The sequence below is a fragment of the Zingiber officinale genome, chromosome 1B, assembly GCF_018446385.1.
Source record: "Zingiber officinale cultivar Zhangliang chromosome 1B, Zo_v1.1, whole genome shotgun sequence".
In the NCBI taxonomy this organism is placed as follows: domain Eukaryota; kingdom Viridiplantae; phylum Streptophyta; class Magnoliopsida; order Zingiberales; family Zingiberaceae; genus Zingiber; species Zingiber officinale.
The window spans coordinates 6,368,698-6,394,632 of NC_055986.1; the positions used below are offsets into that span (position 1 = coordinate 6,368,698).

The 25,935-nt window shown below is 42.7% G+C and overlaps 1 protein-coding gene across 1 annotated transcript; it reads left to right on the forward strand.

The window, feature by feature from the left end:
* Window positions 1-528: 528 nt before the first annotated feature.
* Window positions 529-20,094, forward strand: LOC122023193 (protein NRT1/ PTR FAMILY 1.1-like). The gene is made up of 5 exons (XM_042581303.1): window positions 529-910; window positions 1,920-2,006; window positions 5,590-5,606; window positions 7,416-7,616; window positions 18,631-20,094. The coding sequence occupies exons 1-5, from the start codon at window positions 529-531 to the stop codon at window positions 20,092-20,094; spliced, it is 2,151 nt and encodes a 716-aa protein (XP_042437237.1).
* Window positions 20,095-25,935: the final 5,841 nt, after the last annotated feature.

Genomic DNA, 25,935 nt, shown 5'->3' on the forward strand with positions numbered 1-25,935 from the left:
GCTTCGAGGAAGATCCAATGATATATAAGTAACATATTAATACTAGAATAATAAAATGAATGGGAAGTGAGTACAAGAACGCACCCTAGCCCAGGGGGGCGCCCTCAGATGGGACACTGCTCGAGTAGTCGTGACCCGAAAGAGGAGATGACTTCGAGTCAAATGAAGAGCTGGATCTGACGGCGTCTAATCGAGCACGACCTGGATCCGGTTGGAAGACGACACGCATATCGGGTTATGACATCGGCACGCAGACCGGGATATGACATCGACACGTAGGCCGATATAGGACATTAGCACACAGATCAGAATAGGATATCGACACACAGGTCGGGATGTGACATCGGCACGCGAGAAGGAATAGGATCTCGACATGCTGACCGAACTATAACAACAACCCGAAGGCTAGACACAAAGCACACAATCCGAAATACAACCGCGGCTCGTAGGCCGGGACACAATGACAATGACACATAAATCGAGATTCAACCACAGCTCGAAGGCCAAAACATAGTAGTGATGTGCACTATGGTTGAAGCTCAGGATACGACACACAATTGGATCGGAACGGGAGTCGACATACAACAACAACAACACAGAATTGGAACTGAGGCGGAGTCGACACATGTTGGCACGTGGACTACCGGCGTGTGGTGGCTGCCGGCCAGGAAGGCTGCGGCAAATGGAGACGGCCGGCGAAGGGGCTGCTATGCATGGAGACTGCCAGTGAAGGGGGGAGGAAGAGATGGCAGCGAGAAGCGACACGAGGGGAAGCGACTCCCTGGTGGCGTTGGCGGTCAGAGTGAAGAAGGGAGGAGGTGGCGACCGGAGTGTTTATCGGCTGGAGGAGAGGGAAAACAGAGGACAGGAGCGGTCATCATCGACAAGGAGAGGAGCGTGGAAGGGAGAGGTAGGTTGTGGCTGGCGTCCCAAGGCGAAAGAGGAAGAGGAAGGTTGTGGCCGGCGTCACAAGGAGAAAGAGGAAGAGGAAGGTTGTGGTCGGCGCCGCGAGGAGGAGAAGGAAGAGGAAGGTTGTGGCCGACGTCACGAGGAGGATAAAGAAGAGGAAGGAGATGGTCGTTGCCGACAGCCGTCACTCGAGGATGGCGGCCAGAGAGGAAGCTGCCCCCCTCCCATTCCTTTTAGCGGTGGAGAAAAAACCCCGCCTCCTCCTTTCTGTTCGTGGTCTACAGTACCCTAAAAAGGGGACTCCTCTCAAATGATCAAACTGTCCTTCCTCCACCTCCTAATTACTACTTTGCCCTTAGGATATCTCTGTATCAATTAGCTAAGATTACATAAAAAAGTATAGCTCAGTATATGAAATTTTCGTCATGCGAGTCCCGAGGAAAAATTTATTATATACAACTTTATCTTATTTTTATAAATTTATCATTGCGCCAAGATTTCTATGTAATTAGCTAAGATTAAATAGCTAGTCTAAAATACTCCCTGCTTTATAAATGAGCGAGCGAATGATTTAGATATTTATACATTTAAAAAACTAGAGTAAATATTTAAATCTTGGATAATACAAATTTAATAATAAAATAACAAATTTAGGAGATATAATTCAATTAAATATCAGAGGGCCATTTGGAATAAATATTTATCTTAACCTTATAAAGTTTGAGCTGTAGGACATATCCATGGGGCAGGAACATAACAGATTTATTTATTTATTTATTTATAAAATTTGAGCATCATAAAATATATTTATATAAATGAAGTGGGAAATAAATATCTTCCCATATAATGGTATATTTGTTTGGTTTCCTAATTACTTCTTTACGATCACGCGACCAGATACGTCTGGAGTGACATTTTACATAAACATTATTGTAATGTTTGACTCGATTCCCCTTCTCCCTATAAAACATCGTCACTGTTCACTATTTTGTATCATATGAGCATGGAAGCTCCGGCGTTAGCGCTGCATCAGGAGATGGCCGGCAGGCGGCCGCAGTGGAAGAAGGGCGGCCTCAAGACCATCCCCTTCATCATCGGTAACTCCTCGTCGGCGAACTCTTAATTATTTCCACTTGTATATTTATGGGATCATGAGCAGTTGAAGTTGAAGCAAATAATTCAGACATGGACGGATAGAATCGCCACGTTCTGCTGCACCTGGAGCACTCACCATATTTTTCTCCTTCCGTCTCTCGCACAATGGTTTTTCTTCATTAATCGGTTTTATCGTTTCCTATTTTTAGGGTATGAGTCATCCCTATTTTTAGCTTCAAATTTTATCATTTGAGGTGTATTTAAAGGGGTCGAGTCTCTCGGTTGTAAGGGGGATCACAGTAATAATATTCTTCTCCAGTTTTTATTTTCTTCCCTCAGTTCCCGTTTTTTCCCTTGCAACTGTGCGTCGGTGTCTAATTTTTCCCTGTGCAGTTTCTTTGTTTGGAATGCTACAGTGCATCTTTATTATCTCTGCGCACAATTTCTTTTCCTTGGTACTGTGCGTTCGTTTCTGGATACTGTGCATTTAGTTTTCTATAACTATTGTGCACGGTGTTTTTAATCGTTTCTCAGCCCATCTTCTCTCCTTGTGTTATTTTTCTTTTGCAACCTGTGCTATCTGTCGATTCTGTGCCAACATTTGGTATCAGAGCGTTGGTAGTATAAGACATCCAAGAATCTACGATTCTATAAAATGTCGAGCATCCCAGTAAAGGAGAACGGCGGAGTACCATTTCCCTATCTGATGCTAAGTCCTCACAATTACACTGTGTGGGCGATAAAGACAGAGGCGATCCTTGATGCCCAGGGAGTCTGGGAGACGGTGGAGCCAGTGGAAGGAGCCCAGGTGGATGCAAAGAAGGACAAAAAGGCACGCGCATACATCTTGCAGTGTGTCCCCGAAGACATCCTTCTCCAAATTGCAACAAAGAAGACGGCGAAAGATGTCTAGGACAGCCTGAAGACGAGATATCTTGGTAGTGATCGGGTGAAGAAGGCACGTGTACAAACGTTGAAGAGCGAGTTTGACGCCCTCCGGATGAAAGAGACCGAGACGATTGATGAGTTTGCTGGCAAACTCAGCGCCCTAAGCAGCAAATTCTCCACCCTTGGAGCCACACTTGAAGATTCCTCGTTGGTAAAAAAATTGCTCGATTCTGTCCCTGATAAATTCTTCCCTATTGTTGCCGGCATTGAGCAGTTCTACGACCTTGAGTCTATACCATTTGAGGAGGCTATAGGGCGACTGAAGGCGTACGAGGAACGAACGCTTCGATTACGCAGCAACACCAACGGCACTGAAGGAGAGCTCCTACTTACTCATGCCGAATGGCAAATGCGACAAAAGGGGAGTAGCGTGGACACTTCGTCAGGAGGCAAGGAACGTGGGTCCAACAGCTCTAATCGTGGCAAAGGGCATGGGCGTGGGCGTGGGCGAGGGCGCGGTCGTGGTACACAGCGCCAAGATAGTGCAGGAGGCACTAGCGGCAACAACAGTGGCACTCGTGACAAGAGACACATAAAATGCTTCAATTGTGAGAAAATGGGGCATTATGCGTCTGAATGCTACAGCAAGCGTCGTGGAGATGAGGCTCACCTCACTTGCGCCACCGATGAAGAGCCAGCACTAATGATGACCATGTTCCACGAAGAATCTCAGCGGCAGGATACCATTCTGCTCAGTGAAGAGAGGTTGCTACCGGAGGTGTACCGGGGCGTCAAGAAAGGTGAAGACAAAGACGTTTGGTACCTTGACAATGGTGCCAGCAATCACATGACTGGACATCGCGAGAAGTTTCAAGAACTAGATGAAACTATCACCGGGAGGGTGAGGTTTGGCGATGGATCAACCATTGAGATCATGGGCAAGGGGACGGCTGTGTTCGAATGCAAGAACGGCGATCAGAAGACCCTCCACGAGGTATACTACATTCCGAAACTTTGTAGTAATATCATAAGCCTTGGTCAGTTGACAGAAGCTGGGAACGAGGTGCACATGGAAGGAGATACCATGAAGGTGATTGATAGGAGCGGGAAGCTCTTAATGCTGGTAAAGCGAACGCAAAATCGCTTGTACAAGATAACCTTGAAGACATTCAAGCAAGTCTGCCTCCAAGCAAGTCTAGAAGACCCCACCTGGTTATGGCATGCAAGGCTCGGACATGTAAACTTTCATGACTTGAAGCTGTTGGGGGAGAAGAAATTGGCGGTTGGTGTGCCACTATTGCCCCAGACGAACAAGCTTTGCGAGGTGTGTGTGATCTCCAAACATGCAAGATCGTCATTCCCGCACCAAGCAAACTTTAGAGCGACGAAGCCGTTGGAACTTCTCCATGCTGATATCTGCGGGCCAATTTCACCAAGTACACTTGCCGGTAACAAGTATTTATTTTTGATTGTTGATGATTACACAAGGTGGATGTGGGTATTTGTCTTGACAGCAAAGAAAGATGCATTCCAAGCATTCAAGAAGTTCAAGTCCGTGACGGAGAACACAACTGAGTACAAGATCAAGACACTTCGGACAGACCGTGGCGGTGAGTTTCTATCCACGGAGTTCACTCGATTCTGTGAAAATGAAGGAATTGAGAGGCACCTTTCGGCTCCCTACACACCCAACAGAATGGCGTTGTGGAGCGTCATAACCTCACAGTGATGGCTATGGCAAGATCTCTCCTCAAGGGTACACATATGCCGGCAAGGTTCTGGGGAGAGGCGGTTAGGCATGCTGTCTATCTGTTAAACCGTCTCCCAACTAAAGCGCTAGGAGAACGTACTCCATTTGAAGCTTGGATGGGGAGAAAGCCACATCTTGCCCACTTGAAGGTGTTTGGTTGTATTGCCTATGCAAAAAATACAACCCTTCACCTTAAGAAACTTGACGACAGAAGCTCACCTATGGTATACTTAGGAGTCGAAGAAGGCTGCAAAGCTCATCGTCTATTTGATCCAAGGCATAACAAGCTACAAGTAAGTAGAGATGTAATATTTCAAGAAAATAGTGAATGGACATGGAACGCAGGTGCTGATAAAGAAGACTTACCTGAGTTTGTGGTGGTGAATGCATTCAACACCGATGAGGTGATTGTTACTGCAGACATTGAGGCAGCGGCGGAAGATGTCACACCATCATCAAGTCTAGCTACCCCATCTTCGACAAGAGCATCAAGTCCGTCTACACCATCATCGAGCACCCAAGCAACTACCTCACCCGAGTCTCATGAAGGGCCAGTCCGTTATAGGTCCATTGCCGATATCTATGCCAACACTGAGGAAATAATTGGTATTGATGAAGAGGAGAATGAGGTAATGCTGATGATGTCAGAAGAGCCGACGTGTTACCAAGAAGCTGCAACCGAGGCTTGCTGGTACGAAGCAATGGAGGAAGAACTGAAGACTATTGAGATGAACAAGACCTGGACCCTAACTGAGCTCCCATTAGGCCACAAACCTATCGGCCTAAAATGGGTGTTCAAACTGAAGAAAGATTCAGCTGAAAAGTGGTCAAGCATAAAGCAAGATTAGTTGCTAAAGGCTATGTGTAAAAACAAGGCATCGACTTTGAAGAGGTATTCGCACCTGTCGCTAGACTTGATACTATTCGAGTCATTCTTGCACTTGCAGCAAATCAAGGCTGGGAGGTACACCATCTAGACGTGAAGTCGGCATTTCTGAACGGAGAGCTGGAAGAAGAAATATATGTCACTCAACCAGAAGGGTTTGAAATACAAAATCAGAAACACAAGGTGTACAGGTTATCCAAGGCCCTCTATGGACTGCGGCAGGCTCCACGAGCTTGGAACATGCGGCTGAACAGGAGTCTGAAAGAGCTCGGCTTCAAAAAATGCAATCAAGAACATGCAGTATATACAAGAGGTAAAAGAGAAGCTAGTATACTTGTTGGAGTGTATGTTGACGATCTCATCGTGACAGGAAGGAGCACAGAAGGAATAAACAAGTTCAAACAACAAATGATGACAGAATTTGAGATGAGTGATTTGGGTCTTCTCTCCTACTACTTAGGAATTGAAGTGGAACAACAGAAGAGCCGAATTTTACTTAGACAATCAGCTTATGCTAAGAAAATTCTATCTCAATTCCAGATGGCAGACTGTAATGCCACAAAGCAGCCGATGGAACCCAAGACACAACTGTATAAAGACCTGGAAGGGACTCCAATTGATGCCACGGAGTACAGGCGCGTCATTGGCTGTCTAAGATATCTGTTACACACACGGCCAGACCTATCATATTCTGTCGGCATGGCAAGCAGATACATTGAAAAGCCTACAAGCATGCATCATAAGGTGGTCAAACAGATCCTCAGGTATTTGAAAGGTACAATCTATTTTGGACTTGCTTACACAAAGGGACCCCAGGAAATTAGTATATTCGGCTACTCGGACAGCGATTTAGCCGGCGATCTCGACGGGAGGAAAAGCACAAGTGGAATGGCTTTCTATTTTAATGAAAGTCTGGTGTCCTGGAACTCACAGAAGCAGAAGACAGTGGCGCTTTCATCTTGTGAGGCAGAATTCATGGCAGCCACAACTGCAGCCTGTCAAGCTTTGTGGTTAAGAAGCCTTGTCAGTGAATTAACCGGTGAAGAGCCAAAACCGGTGACTTTGTTTGTTGACAACAGATCTGCTATAGCTCTCATGAAGAATCCTGTCTTCCATGGTCGAAGCAAGCATATAGATACAAAGTTTCATTTTATCAGAGAATGTGTTGAGAAGGGACAGATTATGGTTGAATTCATTAATACTGGAGAACAGCGAGCCGATGCATTAACTAAAGCTTTGTCAGGAGTGAAGTTAGCTGTCATGCGACAATTACTCGGCATACGTGACTTAGAGCCATGTCAGAATTAGGGGGAGTAATGAAGCAAATAATTCAGACATGGACGGATAGAATCGCCACGTTCTGCTGCACCTGGAGCACTCACCATATTTTTCTCCTTCCGTCTCTCGCACAATGGTTTTTCTTCATTAATCGGTTTTATCGTTTCCTATTTTTAGGGTATGAGTCATCCCTATTTTTAGCTTCAAATTTTATCATTTGAGGTGTATTTAAAGGGGTCGAGTCTCTCGGTTATAAGGGGGATCACAGTAATAATATTCTTCTCCAGTTTTTATTTTCTTCCCTCAGTTCCCGTTTTTTCCCTTGCAACTGTGCGTCGGTGTCTAATTTTTCCCTATGCAGTTTCTTTGTTTGGAATGCTACAGTGCATCTTTATTATCTCTGCGCACAATTTCTTTTCCTTGGTACTGTGCGTTCGTTTCTGGATACTGTGCATTTAGTTTTCTATAACTATTGTACACGGTGTTTTTAATCGTTTCTCAGCCCATCTTCTCTCCTTGTGTTATTTTTCTTTTGCAACCTGTGCTATCTGTCGATTCTGTGCCAACAGAAGTGGGTGGACGATGCATACGGCGAATGAAGTCCTGGAGAAGGTGGCGAGCTTTGGACTGCTTGCAAATATGATCATCTACCTGACAGCGACGTACCACATGAAGCCTGCGGCGGCGGCGGCGCTGCTGCTCCTTTGGGGAGCCACCTCCAATTTTCTCCCCATTTTCGGAGCCTTCCTAGCTGATTCCTGGCTCGGCAAGTTCCGAGTCATCGCAGCCGGCTCCTTCTTCAGCCTGACTGTGAGTAGACTCCAATCTCTCTCTACTGGATCTCCACATATACCCTCAATTCATGCATAATACTAATTAATCTTTCACTGTGGAAAAGAAATTATCATTTATCGTAGAAATCAATAGATAGGATAAAGAAATAATATCAATTTTTTTTATAATTTTATTACTAAAACTAATAGGTTTATTTAAACCAATTATCCAAAATAATAAGGGAAAGATTAAATGAAACATACAATCATAATAATTATAAACATAGTAATATAATAGACTTGGAAATATTATTTTTATTATTTGATTCATGCCGATCTTGATTGTGTCCAAATATAATAAATCTCAATTGATTGAAATCAATTAGAGATTATTTTCATTATTGTCATTACCCTCGACAAATTCAACGAGAGTACCTGAACGTTGAGTTTGAGTACTAACTTGGTGAAACGTTGTCTAAATAATGGCTTGGTAAATATATCAGCAATTTGATCTTCCGTAGAGATATAAGAAACTGAAAGTTGTCGAGTCGCCACACGCTCGTGAATAAAATGAAAATCAATCTCTACATGCTTGGTACGAGCATGAAAAATAGGATTTGCCTCAAAATAAGTTGCTCCAATATTATCACACTATATTTTAGGCATAGCAGTTGGGAAAAAGTGTAATTATGACAGAAGAGATTGTAGCCAAATAATTTCTGATATTGCATTAGTGATAGCTTTATATTCAACTTCAATACTTGAGTGAGAGACTGTAGGTTGCTTCTTTGAAAGCCAAGAAACAAGATTTCACCCAATAAATATAGCATATCTACTAGTAGAGCGTATATCTTCGAGAGATCTAGCCCAATCTACATCACTATAGGCAATCAACTCTCGTGAAGACTGACGATATAAAAGAAGACCATGTAGAATAGTGTCTTTGAGATATCGAAGAATTCTCTTAACACCTTCCCAATGATGTTCAGTATAGGAACATGCATAAATTGATAAGCACGATTCACAGCGAAAGCAATATCGGGTCGTGTAATTGTGACATATTGTAGGACACCAACAATAGTACGGTAGATCTAGGGGTCAAACATCGAAGAGGAGGATAAAGGTGCAGTGAAACCACCCTCAATGATTGGTGTGGAGATAGGTCGTACACCATCCAGCTCATTGTAGGAGCCTAGTAATGTATTTACTCTGAGAGAAAAGGCAACCTTCAGAATGTGAGAGAAACTCTATGCTAAGAAAAAAATGAGCATTGTCAAGATCCCGAATAGGAAACTCTTGACGGAGAAGATGTAGGAAAGTAGGAATGTCATTTTGATCACTACCAGTTATTAATATATCATCCACATAAATCAGAACAAATATTGAAAATTCCTCATTACATTTGTAGAATATGAAAGAGTCTGTTTTTGAGCTAGAAAATCCCTGAATATGAAGCCAGGTAGATAGACAATGAAACCATGCACGAGGTGCTTGTCGAAGACCATATATAGATTTCTGAAGTTGACACACATGTGTTGAAAGTTGCGAGTGGATGAATCCAGGAGGTTGCTCCATATAAACAGTTTCTTCAAGGTGTCCATGAAGGAAAGTATTTGTTGGGGTTGCAAGGTTGCAAACATAGTCCCATATTGAAAACACATGGAAAAGATCATGGGTTTATAAGAAAAAGATATCTCTATTGGCATGAGGCCTTTTGGGTAGAGCCCAAGAGCAAAACCATGAGGGCTTAGGCCCAAAGTGGACAATATCATGTCATTGTGGAGATATCTAAATTCTTTTCGATCCTACATTGGAAACATCTAATTGACGTATTGGCCAATTGGAGCTTACAGTTATAAATAGTAGCAATCTGATAATTGTAATTTTGACGATTGGAGTAAAAGTATCATTGAAGTCAATACTTGGCTGTTGATTAAAGCCTTTAACAACAAGGCAAGCTTTGTAACGTTCAATAGAACCATCTACATGATACTTAATTCGGTAGACCCATTTAGAGTCCATAATATTCATAGATGGGGTACGAGGGACTAAGCTCCAGGTTGCATTACGAAGAAGAGCATCAAATTCCGTAGCCATCGCAGCACGTCAATTTAGATCTTTGACTGTCTGTGTAAAACTAGAAGGTTCAACAAAATTTGAAGAAGCAATAAGAGCACGTGGAAGAGGATAATGAGTAGAAACTGGTTGACATCATGCATAAATATCTCTTAGAGGAAGCATCCGCCGAGGAATATCATCATCAGAGCTACTCGGAGATGAGTGGTCAGACGGATGAGAATCAGAACTAGAGAGTGGATCACCACTAGACGCCGAGTCTACAAGAACTTGTGGAAATGGAGCAGGATCCAAGATACCATCCCCCTTGTACTTTCAATATGTCCTGATGAATCAATATGTGGGGCTTCTAGTATATTGCTTGGTGATATTAGATAGTTGTCTTGATTATCTGATGGAGGATCTGAGGTAGCAACTGTAAACAGAAATAGAGATTCATCAAAAGTAACATGTCGAGAAATATATATCCGACTGGTCGAAATATGGAGGCAATGGTACCCATGATGCAAATTACTATAACTAAAGAAAACACATTGTAAAGAGCGATGGTTAACTTGTGCTTAGAGTAAGGTCGTAGCCAAGGATAACATGTGCAACCAAAGATACGAAAGAAGGAGTAATCTGGAAGATAATTATAAAGTCTTTCCAAGGGACACTTATTTCAAAGTAGTGGAATGGGTAACGATTGATAAGGTAGACTGCAGTTTGGACGACATCATCTCAAAATTTAAGTGGAACCGAGGCATAATTAAGAAGAGCTAAGGCAGTTTCAACCACATGACGATGTTTTCTCTCGGCGGATTCATTTTGTTCAGGAGTGTGGGGACAAGAGACTCGATGGATGATGCCAGAGGAAGTAAGATGGCGATGAAGTGCTTGATACTCTCCACCCCAATCAGAATGAAGGGAGAGGATTTTAATATCAAAATAGCGCTCGACTTGTTTTTGAAAGCGACAAAAAATATCAAAGAGATCAGACTTTATTTTCATAGGAAAAATCCAATTAACTTGCTGAAATTGTCAATAAAAATAACATAATAAAGAAAACTTTGATTAGATAGAATAGGAGCAGGACCCCACACATCAGAGTGAATAATTTCTAAAGGAAAACTAGAAGTGCGAGAAGAAGACACAAAATTAATTTATGAGATTTTGCTTTCATGCAAGCTTCACATAAATGAGAAAAAGAGGCTAAAGAAATTGGTAAACCATACTGGTTAATGATATTCTGAACAACACGTAGAGACGGATGACCAAGATGTGCGTGCTAAGAGAATTTATCAGTGCGTTCTCCAACAAACGCATTAGTATAGGTGGGCTGAAGATGATAAAAATTGTATTTAATATTTCCTCGGAGTAGAATATTTCTTGTTGTGGGATCCTTCACAAGACAATGATGAGAATGAAATTCAAAGAATACATTATTATCAAGAGCAAACTGACGGACGGAAAGCAAATTTTTAGTAATAGAAGGAACATGAAGAGTGTTACACATGCAAAAATGACGACCATATGAATGAAAGGATGTGTTTCAAATGTGAGCAATTTGCAAACCTGAGTCATTGCCTATTTGTATCATGTCGGGTTGATGATAAGGTGAAGCTTCTGTGAGAATATTATACTCCGGTGTAACATGATGAGTTGCTCCAGAATCTGGATCTCATCCTGGGATTTCAGGAACTAATGATGTTGCATTAGGAGAGATAGAGAGTGAAAATGCTCTAGAATTGGATGATTGAGTACTAGATTGCCAAGATGAGGGAGAGGGTCGACTTGATGATACAGGTCCTCCTCGAAAATTTGAATCATATCTTTTATAATAATTTTGAGCATTATGACCATAATTGAAGCAAATCTGACATCATCCTCGACCTCGACCTCAACCTCTACCTCGACCTCGACCTCGACCCCGACCTCTGAAACCTCCAAACTAATTTTGGTGACCATATTAGGGAGGATGTTGATTATGTTGATCAAGTTGTAGAGTCTTGCTAATCATGTGTGTCGATAAAGAGAAAGAATCTGATATCCTTTGAGATTGTATTTATAGAAGCCTTTCATGAGAGGATAACATACCATGAAGTGTTTCAAGTGACGCTTGATCCATGCGAGTCGTCACTCTAGGAACAAAGCTATCATATTGAGGACTTAAACCTACAAGAGCATGCATTAATAGTTCTGGATCAAAGACTGGATGTCTAATTGCAGCTAGGTTATTGACAATGGTCTTGACTGATTGCATATAGTCATTGATGGAGGCATTTCCTCGTTGTACATATTGTAATTGTAGACGAAATTGGAGAACTCGTGCTTGAGAGTGAGATGCAAAAGAATGATCAAGAGCTTCCCAAACTTGGCACAAAGTGTTGAGCCCAACGAGCATAGGAAGTATAGACTCAGTAATTGATGAAATTAATCAAGTCAAGACTAATTGATCCTTCTTAAACCAAATAGTATAAGATGAATCATCTTTTTGAGGTGAGGATAAATTACCATCAACATGACCAAGTAAATCATGAACACAAAGTAAAGGAAGAAATTGCAATTTCCATAATAAATAATTATCATGGTCATGTTTAACGGAGAAAGAAGGAACCATAGGAATTGAAAAAGAGGTATTTTGTGATGGTGAAGAGATTTCAATAGACTCGAGAGAAGACATTTTTTTTCTTAGTTTTTTTTTTTCCACACTTTTTGTTCTCGATTTTTTTTCACATTGTTTTTTTTCTCAATTTTTTTTTCTCGGATTTTTTTAATCCAATCGAATAGAAATCTTAAGAGCAAAACATGAAAGCGAACAGATATGCCAACCAAAATCCAATTTTTTTTCTTTCAATGCAGAGAATCTAAAACCAAACTAGTAGAAGAAAAAAATTGTTACTGTAGTTGTTGAAATTCCCGAGGTTGCTGCACAATACTGGCAAGAAAAGACGTTGGCGATGAGACTGCAAAATGTTGACGGAGTACGCTGATCTTTGGGTTGCTCCAAGTTACTGTTATGCTCCAAGATGTTCACGTTGTTGTTGACTAATATTGTACAAATCTGGTGCTAGAATTAAGGTGTTGGAAGAGGAATTAAAGAAGGAAGAAGCTAAATTTTGAGGGAAGATAAGAAAAAGGAAGGATCATGGCGCTGATACCATGTAGAAATCAATAGGTAGAGGAAAGAAATAATATAAAGTTTTTTGATAATCTTATTACTAAAGCCAATAGACTTATTTATACAAATTGTTCAAAATAATAATGGAAAGATTAAATAATGCATACAATTATAATAATTATAAACATAGTAATATAATAGACTTGGAAATATTATTTTTACTATTTGATTCATGTCGATCTTGATTGTGTGTTGATCCTGTCCGGAATCTGAGTCAGATGAAGGACAGGTGAGTTGTTGCGGACGTTGATGGAGGGACGACTGAGACACCTTTCTCGTATACGCTTCCAAAAATGGACTCCCACGTGGTGCTGACGGAAGACGATGACTGAATCGATGGTACTTGAGCTTTGCGCACACTCAGACAGGCACACAGACGTCAGAGGCTAGAAACCAGGGAAAAAGTCCCTGGAGCAGACCCTTCGACGCTCAAGTCAGGTACTTTTTCCCCAGAACAGTGTACGAAGAAGAAAGAAAGTAGAAGATAAGTGTGAATGTGTGAGAGAGCGTACCTGCGTGAGGGAGAGGTCCTCCCTTTTTATACGACAGTGCGTACCTTCTGGAGCCTGACTGATGCCAGAGAATATTGGATGTCAGGACTTGTTGGGCGGTGAAGGACACATGACATCCTCTTATAGCCAAAAGGAAGGTTCCACTCGCAGGTGATTGCAGACCGTGGGAATATTCCTTGACACTTAGCAGTTATTCTTTGACAGACGATTACGATTCCCTGACCTTGTTGTCCTGTAGCGCTTTTTCTCCCGACCGGGAAGGAATAGGACAGCCCTGGATGATCAATCGGGTATAATGCCTGGCCTAGACCTTGGGGGGTCGGGGCCGTGGAAAGATAGTCCCAGCGCTGACCGAGAGTTAGCTGACCGGGAATTAGCTAACCGAGAGTTTTAGCTTACTGAGAGCACCGGGCCTAAGTACCGCCAGGCCGTGAAAGCCTAACCCATCAAATCCTGGTCAGGTGTCCTTCAATTGTCTTCCCAGGTGTCTTATATCTGGAGTCCCGGTCTGTGGGAACCCGGCTGGGAATCAGGTGGCTGACGTCGTTCCCCGGTCTTGCTTCCTCTTTCCATACCTATTGATTGTCACGCCCCCTTGACTTCTGACTACCACATCCCCTTGACTTCTGACTGCCCCGTCACTTATCAAACCCCAATCATGTGTCGTATTACAAGCCTCCCCCCAAATCTAGTTGAGGGAGGCTCAAGTCCGACTGACTAGACTTAGGCTCTAGTTTACTCGTTCCACCATGATGTTCTTAAATGCTGCATCTTTTCCCAGCTCCTCGACTATGCAACCTGATTAATTACCCAATCAACCTTAGGAGAAGAGCCTCATAAACGCCTTGAGGCCATATCTTCCCACCTTCCTTTTTAAAAGGGTTGAGGCCCCGCATCATTGTACTTTTCTGACTGACTTCTTCTGACCATGGAATCCACCCTTAACTCTGATGAGGTGTCATCTTTACGCCAACAATTGGCCACCTCAGGCTTGACCCCAGGTAGCTCCTCAGGGGACCAAGCGAAGACATTGGACCAGGTCCATCTTGACCTCAATAGGCAAGTCACTTGATATGTGGGTGAGGCTTTTCGAGCGATCAGGATAGAGTTGTATCTCCTCCCAAGGGATGAGCTCCTCTGTTACAGGCAAAGACTTCTCTTGAATGACGTGGATCTCGCCATCCTGGGTTTACTGAGCCTTGCGAGCCTCCACCTTCACCATGCCAATGTAACACACGCGAGAGACCAGTTGCTCACCCCTAACTTCTCCGACCTGGTCTCCCATAAGGAATTTAATCTTCTAATGAAAAGTAGATACCGTCGCCCGAAACTCGTGCAGTGCCAGTCTTCCTAAGATAACGTTATATGAGGACAGCGAATCCACCGCCATGAAGGTGCTCCTCCTCGTCCTCACCAAGGGCTCACTACCCAAAGATATGGCTAGCTTGATCTGGCCCATGGGTCGTACTTCATTGTCGGTGAAGTCATACAATGAAGTAGCCACGGGCTAGAGTTCGTTGGCGTCGATTTGCATGCTTTCAAACGCGCTCTTGAACAGCACGTTAACAGAGCTTCCAGTATCCACAAAAACTTTGGCCACGCAATTGTTGGTCATAACAGCCTTGATTATTAGGGCATCGTCGTGTGGGAGCTCTAGCCCCTCCAGGTCTTGGGGCCCAAAACTGATGACAGGCCCTGCAACTTGCTCCTTGCTGCACCCTACCGTGTGTATTTCCAGGCGCCGCTTATGAGACTTCTGAGCTCTAGCGAAGTCTCCATTGGTGGGCCCTCCTAAGATCATACCGATCTCGCGAATGGCCGTGTTTCCCCTACTCTCCTCTTCCCGAGTCTCCTCGGGCTCCTGGTTGAGATCGGGTTGCTGATTTCCTTGCCCCGCATTGTTAGGCTGGGGTCTACCAGGCTGACCTGCTCCGGCCTGTTAGTTGGCCAGCATCCTCTGCTAAGTTCTGGGCGCAATCTCAGGTGGAGGTAGGCCCAACACAGCTACGCGCTGAGAGTCTTTAGCGAACTGGAAGCAATCACTTGTGGCATGGGTGTGGGACCGATAGTAAGTGCAATAGCTCGACCCTCATGGTCCAGGTCTTGGGGCTTGAACCGCTGCCTAACGTTATGCTGGCTTGGGATCCTGACCGGGAGCGAAGGGCGGTCGGGCATCTAAGGCTTGCGGAAGAGGCCGAACTGGTGGTTGGGGTGGCCTCTTCTCTGGCTTGTTGGTGGGAGTAAGTGCCTTGTCCGCTTTGCGTCGAGCAGTCTGAGCCTCCTCCACGTTGATATAGCTGGCTGCCTTCCTGAACATCTCATCGAAGTTCTTCAAGGGGTCTCGAATGAGATCTCAGAAGAACTCCCCCTCTACTAGTCCATGAGAGAATGTGCTTATCAGTATTTCATAGGTGGCAGATGTGACGTCCTGAGCCACCTGGTTGAAGCGCTTGATATAACTTCGCAAGGGCTCAGTCGGCCCCTGCTTAAGAGCGAAAAGACAGTGGTCTGTCTTCTGGTATTTCCTGCTGTTGGCAAAGTGACGCAAGAAGACAATTTTGAAATCATGAAAACATGTGATGGACCCATTCAACAATCCATCAAACCATTTCCGTGCCTAGCCAGATAGAGTATTCAGAAATACTTGGCACTTAATAGCGTCGTTGTATTGATGTAACAACGCTGCATTCTGAAACTTGCGGAGATGGTCTTCCGGATCCTTACTGTCATCGTACTCTCCAATGGCCGGGGGCTTGTACCCCTTCAATAGTTTCTCCTCTAGTACCCTTAAAGAGAAGGGCATCTGTTCATCAGGTTCCCCCGAGGCTCCTCCCGGAGGACTATAGCCTTTCCCTTCTATGAGTCCCTGGGCGGGAAGCTTTCCGCCATTGAGGCATGTGGTTGCTCTTCCTTGTTATGACAATCCGGGCCCTTATGGTAGTAGTCCGGGACTGGTTCCCGGTAGAAGGTCGGGGGGAATCCCTCGAGTTGCTTCCTCTTTGAGCCCCTATCTAAGACGTGAGTTAGGTCTTTAGAAACTGTCGACATCTTGTATGGTCTCAAGGCAGTGGTCTATTTTTCGGAAGCCGTTTATCTCTTAGCTTCCTTGAACAACTCGTACTCCCCTGCCGTTATGGTCACGTTGATTCGTCCAGTCTCCTCTATCTTCATGCTCCAAAACAAGTGAAGAAAGTTCCCACAGACAGCGCCAAATTGATCCTGTCCGGAATCTGAGTCATATGAAGGACGGGTGAGCTGTTGCGGACGTTGACAGAGGGGCGACTAAGATGTCTTTCTCGTATACGCTTCCAAAAATGGACTCCCACGTGGCGTTGACCGAAGACGATGACTGAGCCGGTGGTACTTGAGTTCTGCGCACACTCATACAAGCACACGGACGTTAAAGGCCAGAAACCAGGGAAATAGTCCCCGGAGCAGGTCCTCCGACGCTCAAATCAGGTACTTTTTCCCCAGAAGAACAACGTACGAAGAAGAAAAAAAGTAGAAGATAAGTGCGAATGTGCGAGAGAGCGTACCTGTGTGAGGGACAGGTCCTCCCTTTTTATACGACAGTGCGTACTTTCTGGAGCCTGACCGATGTCAGAGAATGTCGGGTATCAGGACTTGTTGGACAGTGAAGGGCACGTGGCATCCTCTTATAGCTTGAAGGAAGGTTCCACTTGCAGGTAACTATAAACCGTGGGAATACTCCTTGACACTTAGCAGTTATTCTCTGATAAGCGGTTACGATTCTCTGACCTTGTTGTTATGTAACGCTTTCTGTCCTGACCGGGAAGGAATAGGATAGCTCTAGATGATCAGTCGGGTATAACGTCTGGCCTAGACCTTGGGGGTCGGGGCCGTGGAAAGATAGTCCCAGCATTGATCGGGAGTTAGCCGACCGAGAGTTAGTTGACCGTGAGTTAACTGACCGGGGGTTTTGGCTTACTGAGAGCACCGAGCCTAAGTACCGCCAGACCGTGAAAATCTAACCCATCAAATCCTGGTCAGGTGTCCTTCGACTGCCTTCCCAGATGTCTCAGATCTGGAGTCTCGGTCTATGGGAACCCGGCCGGGAATCAGGTGGTTGACGTCGTTCCCCGGTCTTGTTTCCTCTTTCCATACATGTTGACTGTCACGTTCCCTTGACTTCTGACTGTCACATCCCCTTGACTTCTGACTGTCACGTCTTCTTGACTTCTGACTGTCCCATCTATTATCGGACTCCTCCATCATACATCGTATCATATGCTAAATATAATAAATCTTAATTAATTAAAATCAACTAAAAATTATTTCTATTACTATAATTAATAACCAACACGCGAAATCATCACGGGAAATTTATGATCATTTATAACCAACATTCTCCAACAAATTCTACTAATTAACTCTCTGTACTATCAGCTTGATCACATATTTTAAGTGTGGTTCTTAATTTTTAATGGATTTTGAAACTGATTTTTACATGTTTTTTTTAATTTGAACAAATTTGAAAAACAAGTCATGAACCAAATAAGACGTAGGTGGCTCATGTTTGTTGCGTTAAACGTTTTGAGCTATTATGAGGACTCGTTCAAAGGGAAGAAAAGAAATAATTAGTTGGTGTGTGGTCTTTGACCAATGTTTAAAATCTGGCTATATAGTGCTCCCTTTTATCGTTGGATCCTTTAAGATAGATTGTGAAGCTTGGATCAAGTCAACTTAGTGTCATGTATATCTTGAAAATGTATCTTATGATTCATAAATTGTGGATCAAAAAATGATTAATTTTTTTTAAATCCTTGATTTGGATGGACCCTACCTATTTATAGATCGAGTTCATTCAAATCAAGGATCCTCATTGTATACAATGATCATCTCTTGATCCATAATTACTATGTATATCTCATCATTTTGTAAGATCACAAATGAAGTCTCGAAGGCCAAGTGAAAGAGCAATTTTAATAATTGATGACAATTGTTTTCATTTAAGGCTACAACAGAAATGTTTAAGTTGCCCCCGGATGTAATGTCATGGTTAAGCTTTTTCATAGATTAGGGATTTTGAAATTCCACGTGGATCCAGATTTCCTAAGAGGTGGAATTTTCTAGGGGTGGTTACCTGACTGGTTAATTGAATAACTAGATTATATAAAAAAATTACATGAATGAGCAACAAACTGTTACTTTTTTTATTATTGTTTTCTACTTTTTTTTGATTCAGCCACAAAATACATTGTCTAGAAATTTTGAAAAATCATTTGTAAATTGTAATTATGAATTTGATCGTGATTAAATTTGCGTTTGTGTTCTTGATAAAGGGGATGGTGCTACTTTGGCTAACCGCCATGATTCCCGGAGCTCAGCCACCAGCTTGCAGTGCCGGCAGCCATTGCCTCGGCGCCACCTCCTCGCAGCTCGCCCTCCTCCTCGGCGCGTTCGCATTCATGGCCATAGGCACCGGCGGCGTCCGTCCCTGTTCCCTCGCCTTCGGCGCCGACCAGTTCGACCGCCGCAAATCCCAACCCCACGCCAACAACGTCCGTGTCCTCCAGACTTTCTTCAGCTGGTACTACGTCTCCGTCGGTGTCTCCCTCGTCCTCGCGGCCACCGTCATCATCTACATCCAAGACCATGCGGGCTGGCCCATCGGCTTAGGCGTCCCCGCCGCGCTCATGGCCGTCTCCACCCTTTTCTTCCTCCTCGGCTCCGCCATGTACATCAAGGTGAAGCCCAACAAGAGCGTCCTCTCCGGCCTCGCTCAGGTCGCCGTGGTAGCGATCAAGAACCGCAACATCATCCTCCCCCCCAACTCCTCCGACTCGTGGTACCACAAGAAGAAGGGCTCCAAGCTCACGGTGCCTTCCAAGAGCTTGAGATTCCTGAACAAAGCTTGCGTCATCCGAATCCCCGAGAAGGACCTCAACCCCGACGGCACTGCGGCCGACCCGTGGCGGCTGTGCACGGTGGAGCAGGTGGAGGTGCTAAAGGCGGTGGTCCGGGTGCTTCCCATCTGGTCCACCGGCATTATGGTGGCTATCATCATCAGCCAGAGCTTCCCGGTGTTGCAGGCATCGACCATGGACCGCCACCTAGGCCCCCACTTCCAGATCCCACCCGGCTCCGTGGTCGTCTTCTCCATCGTCACCCTCTCGCTGTGGGTCGCCATTTACGACCGCCTCCTCGTGGCTCCTCTCGCGCGGCTCACCGGGCGCCCGCGCGGCTTGGGGCTGAAACAGAGGATGGGCTTCGGGCTGGTGCTCTTGAGCATCGCCACCGTCGTCATGGCCATCACAGAGCACATCCGTCGGCGAAGGGCGATCGATCAGGGACTGATGGACAAAGGAATAGTGCACATGTCCGCGATGTGGCTGATACCGCAGTACTGCCTGATGGGATTGGCGGAGGCGTTCAACGCCATCGGACAGATCGAGTTCTACTATTCGGAGTTCCCTCGCAGCATGACAAGCGTAGGGTTGTCGTTGCTGTCGCTGACGAGTGGGATGGGGAGCTTGGTGGGGGCAGTGATCGTGGCGGTGGTGGACAGGGTGACGGAGACGAACGGGGGCGTGAGTTGGCTGGACAGGAACTTGAACAAGGGGCGATACGATTACTACTACTGGATGTTGGCGGCGATGTCGATGGCCAATGTGTTCTACTTCGTGCTCTGTAGTCAGATCTATGGGGAGGAAGGGAAGAGTAAGGTTTGGGAGGAAGAAGAAGAGGAGAAGAAGGACATGGAAGAAGAGCAGCAAGCGAGCACAGAGTTGTCGATGATGCCTTGATCAACAAAAAAATAAAATAATAATATATATAGAGACGATATGCTAGGCGCTTACTGCACGACCATAGGGACGTGCAGATATGTGATTACCAGTTTGATTTTTTTTATAAAAAAATAATTCTTTTATTTTTCTCTTCTCTTCTGCTACCTATTGAAATCGACGATGAGAGAAATTTCCCTTGCCGCATTCCCTCGCTCTCACTCTTACTCTCGCCTCTTCCTTCGTCGTCATCTTCCTTTGCACCTGCTAGGTAAGCAAAAGTAAAGACGATGCAAGTTACTTGGACAACTTACAGTTGCATGCTTGTTCTCAGGCTGGCTGGAAGCTCGAGAAACTGCCACCGAACACATACCTTACGCTGATTTTCTTACCACCCCTCTCCATTCTCGATCGTAAGTTTTTCTCTATTCCACTGTCTGGTTTTCAGCTTGTTCAATAATATATCCAACAATGTACAAGCCCTAAATGATTTCTTACCGGCTTTTGCCTATATGATTTGCAAGGAATTGCCCAATCATCAATTCCCACATTTCATAACCAATGGTAATTCGTTTCGTTTTAATTTGTAATTCTCGACCGTGATCCTAATATATATTTATGCTACAATGTACAAGGCTGACACCTGCTACAACGCCTGCAGCCACTTCTCACATATGTTCTCTTTATTGGATGTATAGTTGCTACAACGTTGTAGCAGCTACTTGGAATGTTAACTGCTACAATGGTGTAGCAGCTACTTTGACGACTAGATGCTACAACGTTGTAGCAGCTACTTGGAATGTTAACTTTTACAACGGTGTAGCAGCTACTTCGAAAGCTAGCTGCTATAATATTGTAGCAGCTACTTCGATAGATAACTGCTACAACGGTGTAGCAGTTACTTCGACGGCTAGCTGCTACGACGTTGTAACAGATACTTCGAATGTTAATTGCTACAGTAGTGTAGTAGCTATTTCGATGACTAGCTGCTACAATGTTGTTGCAGCTATTTTGACAGGTAACTACTACAATGGTGTAGCAACTATTTTGAAGGCTTGCTGCTATAATGTTGTAATAGCTAATTAGAATGTTAACTGCTAGAATGGTGTAGCAGTAACTTCAATAGCTAGCTGCTACAGCGTTGTAACAGCTACTTCGACGGGTAGCTGCTACAACGTTGCAGCAGCTACTTTGACGGATAGCTGCTACAATGTTGTAGCAGTTACTTAGAATGTTAACTGCTGCAACTGTAACACCCACGAAATTATAAGATAAATATATGAGTGTTATTTGCTTTAGAGCATAAAAGTAAGAAGAATCAAAAGAAAAAGAAATAAGAGAAATAAAAAGAGAGGTGAAGGTTTGAACCTTGGACCTCTCACAAAGGATAGAAATAAAATTGTATGATAACCACCAGGATAATGAATAACATATGAATGAAAAATGATGGGAATTGTAGTTAAAAGTGAGGATATAATTAAGTAAGGGAACAAAAGAAAATCAAGTAGCTTTCTTCCTCTTGTTTACCTCTTGGTTAAGAAAAGGAATAAGCAAAAGACAAGTTGTCTTTTCTTTTTTTCTCTTTTCTCTCTATTTTTCGTGGGAATTAAGAGAGTGAGGATGAGAAGAATTAAGGGAGATGAATGGGGACATATTCTCATTAGGAAAGGATATAAATGAATTAAAGAGAAAGGGAAGCAAAGTTCATCTTTGTTTCTTCCACCTACTTAGCATAAAAAGGAAAGAGAGGAAAGGATTTCATTTTCTTCCTTCTTCCTCACCATTGCCGAAACTAGAGCTCTCCTCCCTCATCTCCAAAAGCCAAGTTTAGGTTTTCTCTCTAAGAGAAAATTAAATTTCAAGAAGGAGCCTTCAAGGTGTACCCTTCCAAGCAAGAGAAATCAAAAGGAGTGCTAGAAGAAGAAGCTCTCTTCTTCCTCTTCACCAAGGGTACCATTTCCTTAAGGATCAACGAGTGAACACTAGGTAAGCTTCCCCTCACCTGTGGTATAATAGCTCATATGGTTTTCATGAAGATAGATTGCTTAAAAAACCTAGGGTTGCTTCATGGAAATTTCGGCCAAGACAAAAGGAAGAGTCTAAGAAATTTTAAACTAGATATGCTTATTATATTTCTTGTGACATGTATCTTATGTAGGAGGTTAATCTAATGTTTCCATGCTAGAATGATTAATGAGAACTTAGATCCATGAACCTTAGACTCTCGGCCAAGCATGAACAAGAGGACTAGGTAAGCTTAAGACTCAAACTAAACATGCTCCCTTGTTCTTGTGTTATGTACCCAATGATAATGGTGTTGTTAACTTTTTCTCTTACTTGTATGTTGATTGAAACTCCATTTTCATGCTCATGAATATTCGGCCATGAAAGAACTAAAGGCCTAGGAGAGCTTTAAACCTAAAACTAAGCATGCTATGATTTTTTTTTCTAAGACAAGATATAAAGCTAAAATGTTATGCCCATGATTGTATGTTGGTTTGAACTCTATTCCATGCTTATGAAGATTCGGCCATGTTGAGATTTGAGGCCTAGGAAAGTTTAAAACAAGTCTAAGATGCTCATGACCTTCTTGATGAAATGATATGAAACTAGTTTGATTTTCTTATGTTTGCTTGTTACATAGAAATTTGGTTACATATGACTTTCGGCCACACAAAGTTTTAAGGCTAGGATGCTTAGATTTTAAACTAAGTTTACTCATGTTGTTTCTTGTAATGATGCCATGAAAATTGTGTAGGGTTTCCATGCTTTGAGACCACATGAAAAACAAATCTATGCCTCACATGTTTAGGCCACTATTGGTCTAAAGGCTTAGGGAAACTTAGAACCCAAATTAGATATGCTCATGATGTTTCTTGTAATAAATGCTATGAAATGTGTTTATAGTTTCCATGCTCTTATGCCACTAGAAACCTAGTTTCCATGCTTAACATGTCTCGGCCACCTTAAATTAATGGGCTTAGGAAGTTTGGAACTTGAACCAAATGTGCTTATGATGTTCCTCAAGAAATGTGTAGGATATTGGCTTAAGGTTCAACACTTTCATGCTACTTGTAACCTAGAATGAGGCTTGCTAGGGTTCGGCCATGATAAGGTTAGAAGCTTAGGGAACTTAGAACCCAAACTAAACATGCTCAAGTTGTTCCTTATGAAATATGATATGATATGAGTTTAGGGTTTACATGTTTGCATGTTGCTTAGAACTTGTTTGCTCTTCATGAAGGTTTCGGCCATGAAAGAATTAGAAACCTAGGAGGACTTAAAAATTTAGGTTAACATGCTTATGATCTTTCTTATGATAGGATGCGAAGTTATCATGAGATTATTATGTTTGTATGTTGTCTAGGGTTCATGTCCCTACTCTTGAACTTTCGGTCATAATAGGTTTAGTGACCTAGATGTGCCTCACATGCTATGTTATGAATTAAGAGATGTTATTTAATGATTTCATGTATGATTATGACTTTCTATGATAGGTGATATGTTCATTATGTATGCTTATGATCCATGCATGTGCTATGTGTCCAATTATGCATGCTTTATGATATGATAAATGACATGTTCATTATGTATGCTTATGATCCATGCATGTGCTATGTGCCCAATTATGCATGCTTTATGATATGATAAATGACATGTTCATTATGTATGCTTATGATCCATGCATGTGTTGTGTGCCCAAATATGCATATTTTATGATATGTTAAGAAATATGATATGCATGAAATGATAAGAACTATGATATGTATGACATGCTACTTTACTTTATGTATGGCTTGTACCAAGGGTGGGCTCCATAAGCGCCCCGGGGTCGATGGACTAAGAAACGGGCCTCGTTAGGGATGAGCTCCTAAGTGCCCCTAGGTCGATGGACTAAGAAACGGGCCTAGTATGTATGCCTTGTAGGGTTCAAGACTTGCTACCTTGGACCTACATAGGACGCGCGCATTTATGTATGTGGTACAAGCCGGGGCCCTAATCATGTTGAGATTATATTTAAGTATGTATATTATAAGTTTTCAAAAGACATGTTGCATATGTTTCATGATACATGTTTAGGAATTCACCTTGCCTATACTTGATGATTATGCCATGACATTTATGATGATGTTATGCTATGTCAGGATACATTTGATGTTCATGTTAGAATATGCTATGATACTTTATGATGATTATGTTATGATATGCCATGATATGCTGCTTGATATGATAAATTTGTCTCCATGCATTTTGACTTGTGATTTTGATATGCTATACGGTTTTTGTGAGTAGGAAAGGAACTTACTGAGCCATGAGTGCTCACAGCTTACTTTCTTGTACCACAGATAAAGGCAAGGAATGGATGAACTAGGGGAGCAGCAGGATGGGCTAGAAGGATGTGTGTGGTAGTGGCTTGGCTAAAGGGAAAGACCTGCTTTTGTTTAATAAGAAATATGTCATGTTTATGTTATTACTTTATGACTCCATGACATTAAGTATGTGTTTGGGTATTATGACTCAAAAATCATATTAAGTATGCTATGTGGTTTTTTTTTATGTCCATGGTGATTTTAAAGTAAGGAAAAGTTTTTAAATTCTCTAAGTAAGACTTCAACTGTAGTAAGTAGGTATGTATGTCTAAGTAACCCCCGTCCCCTTAGCAGGAGGGGCGGGGTGTTACAGCAACAGTGTAGCAACTACTTCGAATGTTAACTGCTACAACGGTATAACAGTTACTTTGACAGCTAGCTGCTACAACATTATAGCAGCTACTTCGATAGGTAACTGCTATAATAGTGTAGCAGCTTCGTCGATAGCTAGTTGCTATAATGTTGTAACAGCTACTTCAACGATCTACGACCCAAGTAAATGAGCTTCCATTTATCAACTCCATATGCCGGTCGTTTATATGTAGTGATGATAAAAATGCCTTGAAGTGAGGGTAATTACTTTTCCAATGCACTTTCTTACGATATGCACAGGAAGCAGAGGTTCTCTGGCTTGCCATTTAATTTTGTCAAATAAATACATCATATCTTAGTGATACTCATTTGGCTTCATTACAATATTGTTAGTTTTCAACCATAATATGATACATTACACTGTTATTTTTTAACCATAATATGATACATTACAATGTCTATAATTTTTCCTAGCTACTACAATATGATTAGTAGCTGCTACAACCTGGCTACTTATCACGTTGTAATAGTTAGGGTCAAGTATCTGCTATAATAATGAGAAAATCAATATGGACTGTAGGGTTTAACCACATTGTATCAATCATTAGGGTTTAACTATATTGTAGCACCTGCTGTTGCGTAGCTGCTACAACAAAGATAATTTTTTTTAAACCCTCTATTCCCTCAAAGTAAATCTTTAATCCAAAGACCTATAATCATTAAATACCATTGTCGCAGCTAGGAGATGAATCAAAATCCTAAAAATTCAAACCCCTAAATAAAACGAGAAGAATCAAAACATTAAAACCTAACACAATACTTATGATGGAGGCGAAGGTTTAGATGAGAAACAAGTCGTCGTGGTGAGATTGATTGACGAAGACACCGTGGAGTACCAATCTACTATCAATGAAATTCTTTCGGAATATTTTGGAATATTTGTCACACGACGAGTTTAGGGGTTAAAACTTTGACCGATGAGGGCAAAAATTAATTGCACAATATATTTTCACTTTCTCTGCCCGTGCATGATAATAGATATTAAGATTAGAAGTATTTACAACTTATATTGAAAAAACTTATCATTGAAAGGTTTGTGGGAAATAATGTTTGCCAAGTTTCCTACAACCTATATAACAAAAAATTGGTAAGAAATATTTGTTTGGAGTGTCAAAGTAGT